The sequence below is a fragment of the Microcebus murinus genome, chromosome 2, assembly GCF_040939455.1.
Source record: "Microcebus murinus isolate Inina chromosome 2, M.murinus_Inina_mat1.0, whole genome shotgun sequence".
NCBI classification, from domain to species: Eukaryota; Metazoa; Chordata; class Mammalia; order Primates; family Cheirogaleidae; genus Microcebus; species Microcebus murinus.
Genome location: NC_134105.1, coordinates 103,874,567 through 103,890,758, shown reverse-complemented (window position 1 = coordinate 103,890,758; position 16,192 = coordinate 103,874,567). Strand labels below are relative to the sequence as shown.

At 36.2% G+C, this 16,192-nt stretch overlaps 1 protein-coding gene across 9 annotated transcripts in view; it reads left to right on the top strand.

Annotated features, from left to right (window-relative positions):
• Positions 1-16,192, top strand: part of ASH1L (ASH1 like histone lysine methyltransferase) — a 208,151-nt gene that overhangs the window by 68,855 nt on the left and 123,104 nt on the right. For 7 of the 9 annotated variants that reach the window (XM_076000203.1, XM_076000204.1, XM_076000202.1 and 4 more), the window contains one exon: positions 14,550-14,651. The exons of 1 other annotated variant lie outside the window; for it this stretch is intronic. In XM_076000203.1, coding sequence (XP_075856318.1) covers positions 14,550-14,651 — 102 coding nt within the window. Of the gene's footprint in view, positions 1-11,884; positions 12,081-14,549; positions 14,652-16,192 lie in introns of all 9 variants that reach the window. One more of the 9 variants, XM_076000205.1, reaches the window with a different exon arrangement.

The following is a 16,192-nucleotide window of genomic DNA, read 5'->3' as shown; positions in this document are numbered from 1 at the left end:
TTTATTTTGCAGAATATTTTTAGGTATCTTCATAAAAGCTGTTTCAATCAGATATAAAAAGACATGAAAGAAATCTAGATAATGCGTTTGTAACATCTAAAAAATGTCCTTTAACAATTGAAGAAGTAATAGGTAACGAAGAAGTAATGGCTTCTATGTTAACACTTTATAATTATTATTATTATTATTATTATTATTATTATTATTAGCAGGTGGAGGAAGAGTGACAACCAGCACGGCCCTCCCCCTCCCCCTTCTGTGTTAACACTGAATTGGAGAGGATAAAAATAATTACAAGGAAACTTGTTAGTAGTGGTCTAGATAAGATGATAGTGCTTCAGCCAGGGTGGTGGTAGACTTATGTATGAGCATTTTGGAGATTGATGATTCCTTCCACTGAGACAGAAGAGACTGAAGGAGGAGGAAGCAGATTTAGAGAAGAACACAAGTTTGCTTTTTAATACGAAGTTTGAGGTGACTATAGATCATCCAAGTAGAGATGTTGAGCAGGCAATTGGATATCTAGGTCTGGGGCTCAGTAGAGAAGTTTGGGCAGTACAGAAGTTTGGGCTGGAGATAAGCGCACTTCACTTTGAGTTTTTGGAAAATTTTGTTTAGCAATGTCTTTCATTAAAAATAAAAGGGCGCTTCTGGATAAAATAAGAGTTGAGAGCAGACTTTCAAAACTTATGCAACTTTGTAACCAATACCACCAAGAAAAAAATTTTTTTAAAGAAGCAGTTTAAAAAATGTTAAATTGCTTAATAAATAAAGAAATATAGTAAACATAGGTGTTAACTTTGTAGGAAAAGATGAAGGTAGCTTGATAGAAGGTGATAGAAAGAGTTAAAGCTGCTCAATTGTAAACACAAAAGGATGTCATTGGCAGATAAATGTAGCAATGCCTGGGATAGCTGGTTCTAGTTTATTGTCCTTGTTTATTTTGCACAAAGATTGGGAGAAACCACAAAATAAACACTTAGAGGAAAGCCTGTGGCCAGTAGGAGCCAAGAGAAAGAATATGGGATGAATGTACATTTTTTTTTATTTCATCATATTATGGGGGTACAAATGTTGTTGAGGTTATATATATTGCCCTTGCCTCCCCTCCCATGAATGACATTTTGAACAGAACTGCATTGCTCCATGGCTTTTTGTGTTTAGTTTGTATTAGTAATACTCTGTTTAGGTGCTAGTTTTGTGCTGCAAAATATTTATGCCTTGAAAAATCATGTATGAACCATACAACTTCCATATTATCCTGATGCCATTTCTTGTATTTATCAATAATATATGAGCTGTCTCACTATACAAAAACACATACAAGAACTAAACATACTGTATAAATTTATGATTTTCCCTAGGGAAAGAATATGGGGAGGGGAGAAACAGCCTTGGGATAGCTCTGAGGAATTGCAGTATTTAACATAGCGGTTAAAAACTGTTAGTCTTTGGCTCATATGTGATTCTTTGTGATGATTTCCACAGTTCTAAAAATATGATTGCTAAAATTTTACAAATCTGGACATTTCACCTAAAAATTTGGAATTCTCCTCAAAAAAAAAGTCAGAACATCTGGCAATAATCGATCCACATTTTCTGGATGACGATGGCTAGGGCTTAGTATTTTCAGGCCTCTTTTAGTTGCTGCTTGCATTCTTCTGTTTGCCACAGTCCTCACAATTTCCTGTTTTGTGTTTATATCTGGCCTTCTTCAGCTACTTAAACGGGGAACATTTGAATTTGAGGTCCCAGTTTAAGAGTTGTGAGGAGCTTAAAAAAAGGATGGTCTCCCTCTGTCGCCCAGGCCAGAGTACAGTGGCTCACTGCATCCTCAAGCTCCTGGGCTCAAGCAATCCTCTTGTCTTAGCCTCTTGAGTAGCTAGGACTACAGGCAAGTATCAGCATACCTGAGTTTTCTTTTTTTTTCTTTTTGGTAGAGACAGGGCTTCTCTGTGTTGCCCAGGCTGGTCATAGACAGGTTGTTGAATATATATATCATCTACATGGATATTGAAATCACCTAAGAGGACAATTTCAGGAGTTGGAGTGAAAATGATGGATGTGATCCTGGTTTAAGGGTTCTCAGGGAATGAGAAAGATAGCAGGGAAGTCTAATATATCCCAGAATATCTGCTTTAAGAATAAGAATTAAAAAAAAAAGAATAAGAATTTGTTATTTGTCTTTAGAAAATGATATGCAGAAACCACTAAGACCTATTAGAGGTCACTGCTCCGACACTAATTCTTTATCATCAACTGGATATTGTATAATTTAGTTTAATTCTAATACTACCTGGAGTTAGTGAAGACTCCAAATTGAGAGCAAAGTCCATCACAACTCTGCCCCCATTTCAGATACCAATCACAAGTTTCAAAGTTTCCAAGCCAGCTGTACTTCTGCTTGGCCTGTTAAAAATTTGATATTTCCTACAACCCCCTCAATTTCAATAAATTGTTAAAATAAGTCAGAACTTACACAACTGTACTACAATTACAGTTCTATTACAAAGGATATAGATCAGGAACAATAAATAAAGAGATGTATAGAACAATGTTTCATGGGGGAAGAGTTTATAGAGCTTCTATTACCTCTCCTTGTGAAATCTGGGTACACTACTCTCCCAACATATCATTATGTGCCCCAGTCTAGAAAGTACACTGAACCTCAGTGTCCAGTGTTTTTATTAGGGTCTTATGTGGCACAGTTGAGTAAGTCATTGGCCATGTGATTGGGCTCTTTGGTTCTCCTCTACTCCCTGGGGGTTGGACTGGCCCAGAGTTTCAGCCCTCTAATCATGTCCGTCTTTCTGGAGACTAGGCCCCATCCTGAAGTTGTCTCTAGTTCCACCATAAGTCACCTCATTGGCATAACAAAGACATTCCTGTGACTCAAGAAAGCCCGCCTGGGCCTCCCAGAGTGCTAGGATTACAGGCAAGAGCCACATCACCCAGCCCCAAGGGTTTTTGAAGCCCTGTGCCCTAAAACCAGAGACAAATACCAGCTATATTCTTTATTATATCACAAATCTAAATTCTTTTGTTAATTACTCTCTATCTTGGAATCTCTCTGTCGTCTTCACAATTACTCTTTTGGATGGAGATGTGACTTGATTTTCTAGTAGAAACTTAATATACTATTTTCAGGTAGCTGTGAAAATAGGTTTAGGTATCCTCTTTAAAAACATTTAAGATGTTTAGCTAAGTAAAATACTAGACAAAAGTACTAATTCAAGCTCAAATATCTTTTATTTTGATCACTTTGAAAATGAGGACTTAATTTTGTTTAAGGAACACTCTATAATTGATTTTTGCCTGTTGTGTACCAAGTGCGGGGAATATGATTATAAATAAGATATAATTTCCGGCCGGGCGCGGTGGCTCACGCCTGTAATCCTAGCTCTCTGGGAGGCCGAGGCGGGCGGATTGCTCGAGGTCAGGAGTTCGAAACCAGCCTGAGCAAGAGTGAGACCCCGTCTCTACTATAAATAGAAAGAAATTAATTGGCCAACTAATATATATATATACAAAAAAAAAAAAAATTAGCCGGGCATGGTGGCGCATGCCTGTAGTCCCAGCTACTTGGGAGGCTGAGGCAGGAGGATTGCTTGAGCCCAGGAGTTTGAGGTTGCTGTGAGCTAGACTGACGCTACGGCACTCACTCTAGCCTGGGCAATAAAGTGAGACTCTGTCTCAAAAAAAAAAAAAAAAAAAAAAAAAAAGATATAATTTCTGTCCTAAAGGAATTTTGCAGATTACACAGACGTGTATACACATAAATTATTGATAGTTCCCAATATCGAGATATTCACAAGGCATTTGGGGGAGCAGAGAAGTGAGGGACTCGTTAAAAAGGGGCTGGGAAGGAGTTTTGAGTTTAGCATGCAAAGAATAAGGGAAGGAGTTTTGAGTTTAACATGCAAAGAATAAGGGATGAAGACTATTACAGAGAAGACAGCTTTGAAAAGGCTTGGAGATGAGATACTGTGGTTAGTTCAGTGTTGATAGTCTGATACAGGACCCAAGAGATCAGGCTGGAAAGATAGGAAGAGGAGAGATCATAAAACCTCTTGTTTATATAAGACACCAAGAGTTTGGAGTTTACCCTGTAAACAATAAGAAGGTAAGGATTTTAAGAAGAGGAATAATTTGTTGAGATTACATTGACAGCAATGTGATGGATGGATTAGAGAAAAGTGATCAGATCAGTTTGGAAACTGTCCCCACAAAATATTATGAGGCCCTGAAGCAAGATAGAGATAGAAAAGACATTCAGAAGGGGCAGATAAGAAGTCAGAAAAAGGGGGAGGATTTTAGAATGGCTTCCAGGTACATTTCTTGGACAATTGATTGAATAGTGATGTGATTAAGTGAAATGAGGTATGCAAAAGGAGAAGGTTGGAAGAAAATAGATTTGGATTCCGTGTTGTTCTGTAGGACATGTGGATCTGTAGCTCAAAGGATAGGTCAACCCTGAAGTTAAAAATTTTAGATAAGTGATTATTGAAGCCATGAGATGAAATAATTTTTAGGGTGAATATACTGAGTTTCTTAAGGGAGTTTCTAGTCAAAAGTGTCAAGTGTTACAGACACTCTGTTGATTAAGAGATGAATGTGGATGATTGGCTTTGACAGTTAGGTTGTCTTTTGTGATCTGAGAGCAGTAGCCAAGTATTAGATTTCTGGAGTCTGAGGAGTGAATGGAAAATGAAGAAATGTAAACAATTAAAACTCTTACACCTTTAAATTTTGCTGTTTTTTTCTCACTGTTTTGTAGCAATTCTGACTGGTTTATTATTTACTCTTCCTTATAATATTTTGTTATTCTTTAGAATTCTCTTAAAGAAATAATTACATTTCCTCAATCTGTGATTACTTCAATATCAAGTTGTTTTTTTAAAGTATACATACAAGTAAAATAGAGACAGCTTAACTACATATTATTTTACATTGGTCTCCTCAGCCTTTAGTTGATTTTCCATACATAAATTGAAGATAGATTCATTTTACATTAATGTGGTATGATGTTAAAATGCCCAAAAAACTTCTTACTATATCCCATGTATTATAAAAGTATTGATTACCCTTGGGACATTATAATCATTATTATGATTACTTTTGAGACAGGGTCCTGCTCTGTCACGTAGGCTAGAGTGCAGTGGCATCATCATAGCTTACTGCAACCTCAAACTCCTGGGCTCAAGGGATCTTCCTGCCTCAGCCTCTCAAGTAGCCTGGACTGCAGGCCTGAGCCACTCTGCCCGTCTCCTTGGGACAAATATTATTCTGAAACATCTCCAATCACCAAAGCTGGAACAGTTTAAACAACAAAATAAATGATGAGAGTATTTGATTAGAACCTAAAAAATAAATATCCATGAATCCATGCTGATATAAATAAATGATTCACTAAATAAATTATGGTAGAAAGAGGGCAAATCTTCCTTACAGAAGAATTCCAAATAATATATGTAGATCATCCCCTTTCAGGAGGTGAAGCTTCTTGAATATAGGCTGGACTTAGTTACTTCACAAACAAAGTATGGAGAGGGAAAAATAGTAACTTTATGGTGAAGAGGCAGAAGCACCTTAACCACATGGAAAGTTAACTTCAGCAGTGATAAGGCACGGTAATATTGTGTACTCCGTGATATAATGTGTTAGGAAGGGAACTTCATTCCTGTGTATTTTTACCAAAAACCCATAACCCCAGTCTAATCAGGGGGAAAAAATTTAAAACAGCAAATTTAAGGGCAATCTGTAAATATCTGACCAATACTATTACTCAAAAGTATTAAGGACCTGAAAAAACAAGGAAGGATTGAGAGACTGTTACAGAACAGAGGAGACTAAGGAGACATGACAACTAAATACAATGTGATATCCTAGATTGAACCATGAAATAGGAGGACATGACTGAAAAAAATTGATGAAATCTGAACAAAGGCTAGAATTTTGTGGGGGCTTTTTGTTTTCAATTGCCCAATTACTTGTTTGATGGAATTTTGTTAATAGTATTATACCAATGTTAATTTCTTGGTTTCGACAAATGTATCATAGTTATGTTAACATTAGGAGAAGTTGGGTAAAGGTTTATGAAAATTTTCTCACTATACTATCTTTACAACTTTCCTATAAATGAAGAATTATTCTAATATAACAAGTTGAAGTTTTTTAAAAAGCAAAATACAAATTGTTAATTAAAACTTCTCAAACTGTTAACTGATTAAGGAAAAAATAACAAAGATTATTTATTATTTGTCTTGACTGTATCATAAGTGTTGGTTGGATAAAACAGGCATATTTGATAAATTATGTTGATGTCAATTTTCGGGAAAATAAATGGAATCAGATCAGGGGCACAGGTATATAGAGCCTGGAGCAAGGCATTTAACCTTTCTCCACTTGTTTCAAAGATGGGGACTCAAACTGACTTATTGAACATTTTTAAAGTAAACAAATTAAATCTCATAACTCATTAAAAAGAGTAACAGCTCTAATCATTTTATAAATTATGTACTTGTGGTTAGCATATTTTTCCAATTTATATACTGTTTTATACTAAATGTTATAAACTAACATAAAATTGGCTTGATGCAAATAAAATTATGGTGAAATTATATACTTAAGGCCAGGTTTCCTGATTTTACCCAATCCTGCCACGTGATTGTATTTAATTAATTTATGTATGTTAGGTAGACATGAAATAGATCTAGCGAGAAAGAATTCCTTTTTTTTTTTTTTTTTTTTTTTTTTTTTTTGAGACAGAGTCTCACTTTGTTGCCCAGGCTAGAGTGAGTGCTGTGGTGTCAGCCTAGCTCACAGCAACCTCAAACTCCTGGGCTCAAGCAATCCTACTGCCTCAGCCTCCCGAGTAGCTGGGACTCTAGGCATGCGCCACCATGCCCGGCTAATTTTTTCTATATATATATCAGTTGGCCAATTAATTTCTTTCTATTTATGGTAGAGACTGGGTCTCGCTCTTGCTCAGGCTGGTTTCGAACACCTGACCTCGAGCAGTCTACCCGCCTCAGCCTCCCAGAGTGCTAGGATTACAGGCGTGAGCCACCGTGCCTGGCCGCGAGAAAGAATTTCTGACCTGGAATGTCAGATATTCTATCTCTGTTTTTCAGCATATTTGACTGGCTGGCTGCATATGACAGAACTTGCAACCTGATTACAAAAATGGGCAGAATAGTAGCATGAAGTATTTTGCATTTAGCATTTGTAGCTTACAAGAGATAGAATAAGCAGGCAATGGGACATTATTGTAGGTGATTTACTGCACTTGAGTATTATACATTCTTTGATTCACTCAATGTTGTTGAATATTTTGTCCCCCAAGGATAAATGGGGACTAAATCTTTTTGTTTAAAAAAAATATATTTACTGTAAAAGCGTATTGGTTGAAGCAAAGAATACTGAGTTTTGTTTTTAACTGAAGAGTATGAGCGTTGATCAGTATATACTAATTTTAGACAATTACTCTAGTGTTTTTCAGATTACTGTAGTTATAAGATACACCCATACATGCAGTTAGATAGAAGGAGTAGATTCTAATGTTCGATAGCAGAGTAAGGTGACAATAGTTGACAACATTGCATTGTATATTTCAAAATGGTAGAAGAAAGGACTTGAAATGTTCCTAGCACATAAAAATGATAAATTCTTAAGGTTATGGATATCAAATACCGTGACTTGATCATTATAAATTTTATGCATGTAACAAAATATGACATATACCCCATAAATATGTACAAATATGTATCAGTTAAAAGAAAGAAATTAAAATTGATAGAAAAAAGGTAAACCCATAAGAGAAGTGTGCGCATGTAGAGATGAAAGCAGAAAATTGATTGTGGTGTGGTTAGTGCAGTTCTGGGAATTTCCAGAGGAATTCCATTTCAGTGAATGATTTGATTTGGGCATTATGAGAAATATCCTAATTAGAGGAAGAAAAACACAGAATTTTTTGCTTAAAAATCACCAGCACAAGCTCTGAATCATTCCCTCTTACAGTGGATTTAATTGGTGAGTCAGATAAAATGTATGGCTTTCTGTAAACGTATTTCCCACAATTGGAAACAGCTGTTTTTATTGTGGAACCAGCTTTTATCTCAGAATTCAGCTCATTCACATCAAGCTTCTATGGCTGCTATTTGCTATGAACCATAGCAAAGAATTCAGAACTTGAATCTGGGAACAAAAAACTTGATCAGAAATTTCCAAATAGTTTGGTATTTTGTGTTCATATTCTTTTACTTTAGCGGCCATTTTAATTACAACCAGTTTTGATTCAGCCAATGTTTAACAAACATTCCCAAATAGCCATGACTTATAAATAATAAAAGAGGCATTTCTTTTTTAAAACTAAACTTTTGTAATGTGATTTGTAATATTAATTTTGTAACATTAATTTTGGTGGGAATAAATGATTTAAATGTTAGAAAATACTTTAAAATATTATTTTAAAATAAATTGATAACATCTTCGAACTGACTACTGGGTAGCAACCATTTGAATTTAGCACACGTAATCTGTTTTTTCATAATTTACCAAAAGATATTTCTAGCAGAAACATCAGACATTGTGCTCATTTAAACCATTTCCCAATTACTTGGGGTCTTTGGTATCGTACTGACAACAGAATATTACCAAAATTCATACTATATTAAGTTACAAAAGTTTTAATACCTTGCTTATGTATTTATTTATTTTTTGGAGACAGAGTCTCCCTTTGTTGCTCAGGCTAGAGTGAGTGCCATGGAGTCAGCCTAGCTCACAGCAACCTCAAACTCCTGGGCTCAAGCAATCCTACTGCCTCAGCCTCCCGAGTAGCTAGGACTACAGGCATGTGCCACCATGCCCAGCTAATTTTTTCTATATATATTCGTTGGCCAATTAATTTATTTCTATTTATAGTAGAGACGGGGTCTCGCTCTTGCTCAGGCTGGTTTCGAACTCCTGATCTCTAGCAATCCGCCCGCCGCGACCTCTCGGAGTGAGAGAGGATTATAGACAGGCATGAGCCACCTCGCCCGGCCTGCTTATTTAGACTAAAAAAATATATATTTTATCTAACCAACTGTTGATTTCATTAACTGTGTTCTTTTGCTAATTTGGCATCAGGGAAGTTCCTTTTTTTTTTTTTTTTTTTTTTTTTTCAGCCTACAATACTCAGGGCTTCAGTAAAGTAGTTAAGATGAATCTTTATTCTCCTGTTTTCTTTGGAATGCCTCTTCCACTGCAGACACTATTATCAGTGGGAATTTTCTCTATTCTGATATCTTTGCCCATTTTACTCTTATCTTCAGACCCCAGGCATCTGAAAAAGTAATATTCCTATTTTTATCTTAGATTTGTTTCTGTTCAGATTCTTATCTCTTTATACTCCAGTTACCTTTTTCCTTTTTCAACTTTCTGACATTCTTTCCACAATTTCATCTTTGCTATAAAAGTACCACCTTTCTTTCCCCTTTTTTGTCTAAATTGACAAGTGTTTCTCCAAAATCTGTTTTTATCTTTAGAAGTTCATCAAATAATGGCCAAATAAGTCCAGAGAGTCTATAATCAAAACCACTTTCAAGGCTCCTTCACATTTCTAAGTTTTTAAAAAATTCTTAATTCCCTCTATTATTTGAATTTATAATACTCTCTTTTTCAGTCTTTCTCCTTACTAGTAGTCTGCCTTGTTTACATGAAGGCCTTTATTTCCAACCAAAGAAAAAGAACTTACCCTCCCCAATAATCAATTTATGGTGAAGTCCAATTTTATTTAGATACATTTTCTTTTGCAACTTATCTATAATTTATACTTTCTTCGTTTATGTGTATAGAATTTCTAAACATATTTCTGAAGCTGTCATCATCGGAGTGATGAGGCACCCAGTAGTGTTTTACCCAATAGTTTCATGAACTGAGGAATTCCCATTTATATTCTTTATTTACTGCTTTTTTTTAAAGAGAAAATTATCAAATTCATTTAACGTGTATACATGGGAACCCCCGGAAAATGAGGATTTTCCTTTATTTACTTCTGAAGTACTTAATTATTCTACTTTTATAGGATATTGAAATGAGAAAAAAAATGGGAATTCTCTAAGATTATAGGTGTTTTCTGTGTGTATTCTTTGAGGAAGTATGAGATTTTTTTGAACTAGAATACATACAAACTTCTTGTCCTTCGAAGGGTAGATAATCTTCACACATCCCTCCAGGCAGATATAAAATGACTGCTATTGAGACTTGAGCAAACATTTGTCACATTATGGAAACAACAACAGAAAGAACAATGTAGGGGAAGCAGAAAACTATTTTTTCCTCTGGTTAAAAAAAACTGAACAGAAAGCCAAATACCTTCTAGTTCTGATTCATCTCTTGGGCTCACTCTGGGGAAGCTATAGTGAACAATCGGTGTATTAGAAGATTCATTTTGGAGGAACTTTTTCTTATCTTGCAAGTACCTACCAGCCCTAGAGTACCTCCTACCTTAGTAGTACTCTTTAATTGGATTCACTTTATGTTGAAGATCAGTGCTTGATATTTAAGGTTAGTCCAGTTACCTAATTGGGCATAAGTTCTTGCTCATATTTGATTTTCATTTATTTATTTATTTATTTTTGAGACAGACTCTTGCTCTGTCACCTGGGCTAGAGTGCAGTAGCGCCATCATAGCTCACTGCAACCTCAAACTCCTGGGCTCAGGTGATTCTCCTGACTCAGCCTCCGGAGTAGCTGGAAGTACAGGTGCATGCCACAACGCCTGGCTAATTTTTCTTCTTTTGTAGAGATGGGAATCTCACTGTTGCTTAGGCTAGTCTCAAACTCCTGGCCTCAAGCAATCCTCCCCTCTCAGGCCTCCCAAAGTGCTAGGATTACAGGTATGAGCCACTGCACCCAGTCTTCTTTTATTTTTATTTTAATATTGAATGTTATCCTAAGCCTGTTGGTGACATAAGTATATATGGTCTAAAACTTCTATGATAAACCTTAGGGGCCCATTCATATATAATAATCACTAATATTTATAAAACATTTTGATGAAATGATTTTTGCATTACATTATCTCATTTTGGGATTCACAACAACACTGTGAGTTAGAATGCTTCATGAAACCAAAGTTCAGGCACATTTACTTCCATAGATCTCTAGTTTAATTTGTAGTAGAGCCAGGAATCAAACCCAGGATGCCTTATTCCATAGTTCATGTACTTAAAAACCCCACCACACTCAACTCTGCATTGCATTCTGTTTTAAGTTAGGTAACATAAATATATATTGGTCTCTGTTGAAATGGACATGCTAGTTCTCTCTGAACGTTGTCTTGCTCTTCCCTACCCACCCAGTGCAAAATGGCAATTATAAGACAGTTTATTTTTGGCAGTATTGGAGATAATGTTTGCGGATTTCATATGATTTCTGCTGTTTGGGCTAGTTTTAACATACTTTTGAACATCTTTAACAAGTTGCTACTTCTTGCATATAAGTTATAGCATCATTTTCCAGTCTTAAACTTGGTTACTTTACATCATTAGGTAATGCTTTTTCAGGTATCTTCATCCTCTTACTCCTTCCATAAGCACTGTTTTTAAATGAAATAAGGTTCTAGAACTGATGATTACCAAGCCATGGAGATCTGTATCTCAGGGATACAACTTGTATTCTCTTTAAATATGGAATATTGTTAAGAACAGCTCTGCTCTGAATGAATAGGGAATTCAAACAGACTTTTAAAAATGAAAAAATGAGAACCTTTCTGAATGAAGTTTTATTTCAATCTCCTGTTAAATCCTAAAAATAGGCTGCTGGCTTCCATTACTTTCAGGAAATGAAAAGTGGCTCAGAAGCCAAGTGAGCTAAGCCATCTCTTTCTCAATTGTTTCAGTTTCTCAGGAATTGCTGTACAATGCTGCCAATAACGATCTCCGGGGATCTGACCCCCATTCCACCTCCCACTGCCTCCTCTGCAGCTCCAGATGCCACCAAAAGAAGGAGCTTTGAAGAAAGTGCCTGTACCCTCTTTTACCCTGAGGTGGGTGAGGCCAGGCAGGGTGATTCTCAGGATATCCTGATGATCAAAGGTATAGTTGAAGCCTTCATCAAGACTTTCTTGAAGATGACCAAGAAATTTGGGAAACATTACCAAATAGCCTAGGAACTGAAGACAGAACTCAAGAACGGATGGCACAAATAGCCACCTGAAATGTAATACATAATGATATACACACCCTAAAAAAACTCCTTAAGGGCAGAGACTATTATACTACTGTTTTTGTATCTCTTCCCCCACCTCCACAATGTCTAGCACAGTACTGAGCACATAAACTGTACTCATTAAGTGAATAAATGTTAGTTTATGACTGAGAAAGAAGACTTTATGAAAAGTGCTCTCAAACCCCTTCTTTCCCTGGTACTCTATGATTGTTTGCCCGTTCATCAGGAATGGTGATAAGCAGTTGAATGATATCTCAAGCTTCTTGGCCACTGTTGTCTTCTATCTTGGCTATGTATCTCATTGGCTAGGAAGTATATATATATATCTGTCAAGTATATGAAGGTTTCAGTATTCATACTTATAGTTAAATCTTCACTGATGCCTGGGCTTTTACTTCTTAGATGTTATATTGTGATATTTAGTTCTTTAGTGGAAATCTTATCTGAACTACACTCTAGCGGGATTTATCGTATTGTTGGTTTTAAAGATCCTTTTTGTATCTGTTTTTAAGACTTAATAATAAACAGTCTTGCTTCTTGAATAGATTTTACATCAGTCCTCATTCCCAAAAAGTCTAACTGTTGCTTTCACATAGCAACACACAGTCTTTTGTCTCACGTGAGCAATGCTGCCAGCAGCCTACTAAAAGACTATTTACAGTAATGTGATTTAAGATACTACTCAATTAAAACAAAGCTCATGGTCTACTATTTCTCTTGGAGAAAGGGAAATATTAGAAACTTAGCTCCATTAAGTTCTTCTGTCCCTAAGGTATCCTTCAGTGAATTAGTCACTTCTTCATTTGGGCATTAACTCTCATTTAGAGGCAGATCTTAAAAATCTGGTCTTCAGGTATTTGATTTCTTATGCCTTTTATGCCTCCAGTTGTATATAAGGCTTTTCATTTGTAATTTATTTTTTTTTCAAGTTAAAAGCGAACATTTCAGAGTGCTACTAGTTTTTTGACAAGCATTAAGGTGGACATTCATTATGTATTCTCAACAGCTGGCTTTTTAGATGATGAGGAATCCAGTGTCAGAACCAAGTGTATTTTATTCAGGAAAATAATCTTACCTGAACATCATATTTTTCTCTTGAGTAAGAGATGTGTTAAATTATGCTGAATTGATTTAGAATTTTGCTGAAAGTATGAGACCTTTTTGAAGGGAAATTGAGTTTTTTTATCTTCATTAGCTGTTATGTATATAGGCAAGGAACCATAAGTATACAACATTAAAAGATTTATTCTATTCCATGGATAAATCAGTCACCAGTTCTTCCAGAATTTGCTATAGAGGAAAAACAGAATGTGAAAATAACTTCTGTGAATTGGATAGGAGATGTGGGTTTAAGGTTCGACCTTTTACTTTTCATCTCTGATTCTATTAAATGAAATGCTCAGGTTAGACCTTTTCTCACACCAACTCTTCCTAACAAATTGCATTGTAAGTTTTATTTGTCATTTTTTTTTTTTTTTTTTTGAGACAGAGTCTCACTTTGTTGTCCAGGCTAGAGTGAGTGCCGTGGCGTCAGCCTAGCTCACAGCAACCTCAAACTCCTGGGCTCGAGCAATCCTTCTGCCTCAGCCTCCCGAGTAGCTGGGACTACAGGCATGCACCACCATGCCCGGCTAATTTTTTATATATATATATCAGTTGGCCAATTAATTTCTTTCTATTTATAGTAGAGACGGGGTCTCTCTCTTGCTCAGGCTGGTTTTGAACTCCTGACCTTGAGCAATCCGCCTGCCTCGGCCTCCCAAGAGCTAGGATTACAGGCGTGAGCCACAGCGCCCAGCCTATTTGTCATTTTTTGTGTGTGTAAAGATAAGGACTTGCTATGTTGCCCAGGCTGATCTCAAACTTCCGGCCTCAAGCCATCCTCACACCTTGGCCTCCCATAGTGTTGGAATTACAGACATGAACCACCGCGCCTACCCCTGCTTGACAGTTTATGTGATGAATTTTAATCAGTAATAAGGAATAGATTTGATTAGAATATTGCTAGTAATTTTTATTAATATTGTAATATTTCACAGTCATAATACGTAAAAACTGAATCATGTATTCTGTTCATTCTTCCATTAAAATTAGTTTTCCCTCTGCTAACATAACAGGAGAAGTTATGAACATGAGACCTGTGAAATTCTGATGGCAACTTCTAGTGTGGTTCATCATCCTCTGCTTATTTTCCTCCTACTGTCAGCTTACAAGTCATATTATTACAGGGAATGGCTGTGGCAGCAAGTAAATGATACAGTTTTAACACAGAAGGGTTTGATGTTATTTTCAGGCTTGAATTTTCCTATCATTTCTATCTTTTCCTATCTCTCCAGGTTCCCAGCCAACCTCAGATAAACCCTCCCAGCGACCATCAGAGAGCACAAACTGTAGCCCTACCCGGAAGAGGTCTTCATCTGAGAGTACTTCTTCAACAGGCTAGTGCTGTTTGTTTTACCAGACTTTCAAGATAGTTTCTCATATTACAAGAGAATAAAGATTTCCAATTGTAGAAAAACAAAAGTTCTTGATATGTGAGAATCTGTAATAATGTACATGGAAAGAATATAGTAGCCTTCCCCTTTAAAAAGTTGAATTGAGGTGTTAGAGAATGCGTTGTGAAATAGGGGTACATGGATTAGAGCTATTTAATAAAGATTTAGATATGTGTAAAATTGTTGTCTAAAGTAATAATTTCCAAAGTAGCATTCACAAATCTCTAGGCATATGCAAAACAATTAAGAGATTGTCAGAAGAACCTATATTAATATTTGTTTTTAAACTTCCTAATTTCTAATGTTTGTCTATTTTGAAATGTTAATATATATAACGTATTCATACAGTATAACATATTTGTATAATTTATATAAACATTTTGGGTGTGCTTCCAATTTCCTTCTTATTGGTAGTGTATGTGTTTATCAAAAAAAAAATTTATACTCATCTTCTGCCCTTACTAAGGATTGAAAAGTAAAAAGTAATTTTTAATTTATTAATTTTATTAGAAGAGATGGTGAGTGGTAGATTCATTCCGGCCACAGAGGGTAATATATAAAGGGTATATCTAAATAGAGAGCTCACAAAAATAAATAAAAGAGCCAGTATGATTAGACTAAAGACAGTTTTTTAATATGATGCTGGAAAAGTAGATAGGGATCAGTAATGTATATCCTTAAGCACAGTGAGAAATTGTAGAAAGTTTCTTTTCTTTTTTTTATTTCGGCATCTTATGGGGATACAGATTTTAAGGTTTCAATAAATGCCCCTTCCCCCCCTCCCCCCACAAGTCTGAGTCTCCAGCATGACCATCCCCCAGATGGTGCACATCTCACTCATTATATATGTATATACCTGCCTCCCACCCCCCTCCCACCTGCCCAATACCCTATTACTGTAGTACCTATGTGTCCACCTATGTGTCCTAGGTGCTGATCAATTAATACCAATTTGCTGGTGAGTATATGTGGTGCTTGTTTTTCCATTCTTGGGAAACTTCACTTAATAGTATGGGTTCCAGCTCTAACCAGGAAAATATAAGATGTGCTATATCACCGTTGTTTCTTAGAGCTGAATAATACTCCATGGTATACATATACCACATTTTATTAATCCATTCTTGGATTGATGGGCACTTGGGCTGTTTCCACAGCCTTGCAATTATGAATTGTGCTGCTATAAACATTCGAGCGCAGGTGTCTTTTTTGTAGAGTGTCATTGGATCTTTTGGGTAGATGCCCAGCAATGGGATTGCTGGATCAAATGGTAGATTTACTTGTATCGCTTTAAGGTATCTCCATATTGCTTTCCACAGAGGTTGAACTAGTTTGCAGTCCCACCAGCAGTGTAGGAGTGTTCCTCTCTCTCCGCATCCACGCCAGCATTTATTGTTTGGAGACTTTTTGATAAAGGCCATTCTCACTGGAGTTAAGTGATATCTCATTGTGGATTTGATTTGCATTTCCCTGATGATTGGAGATGT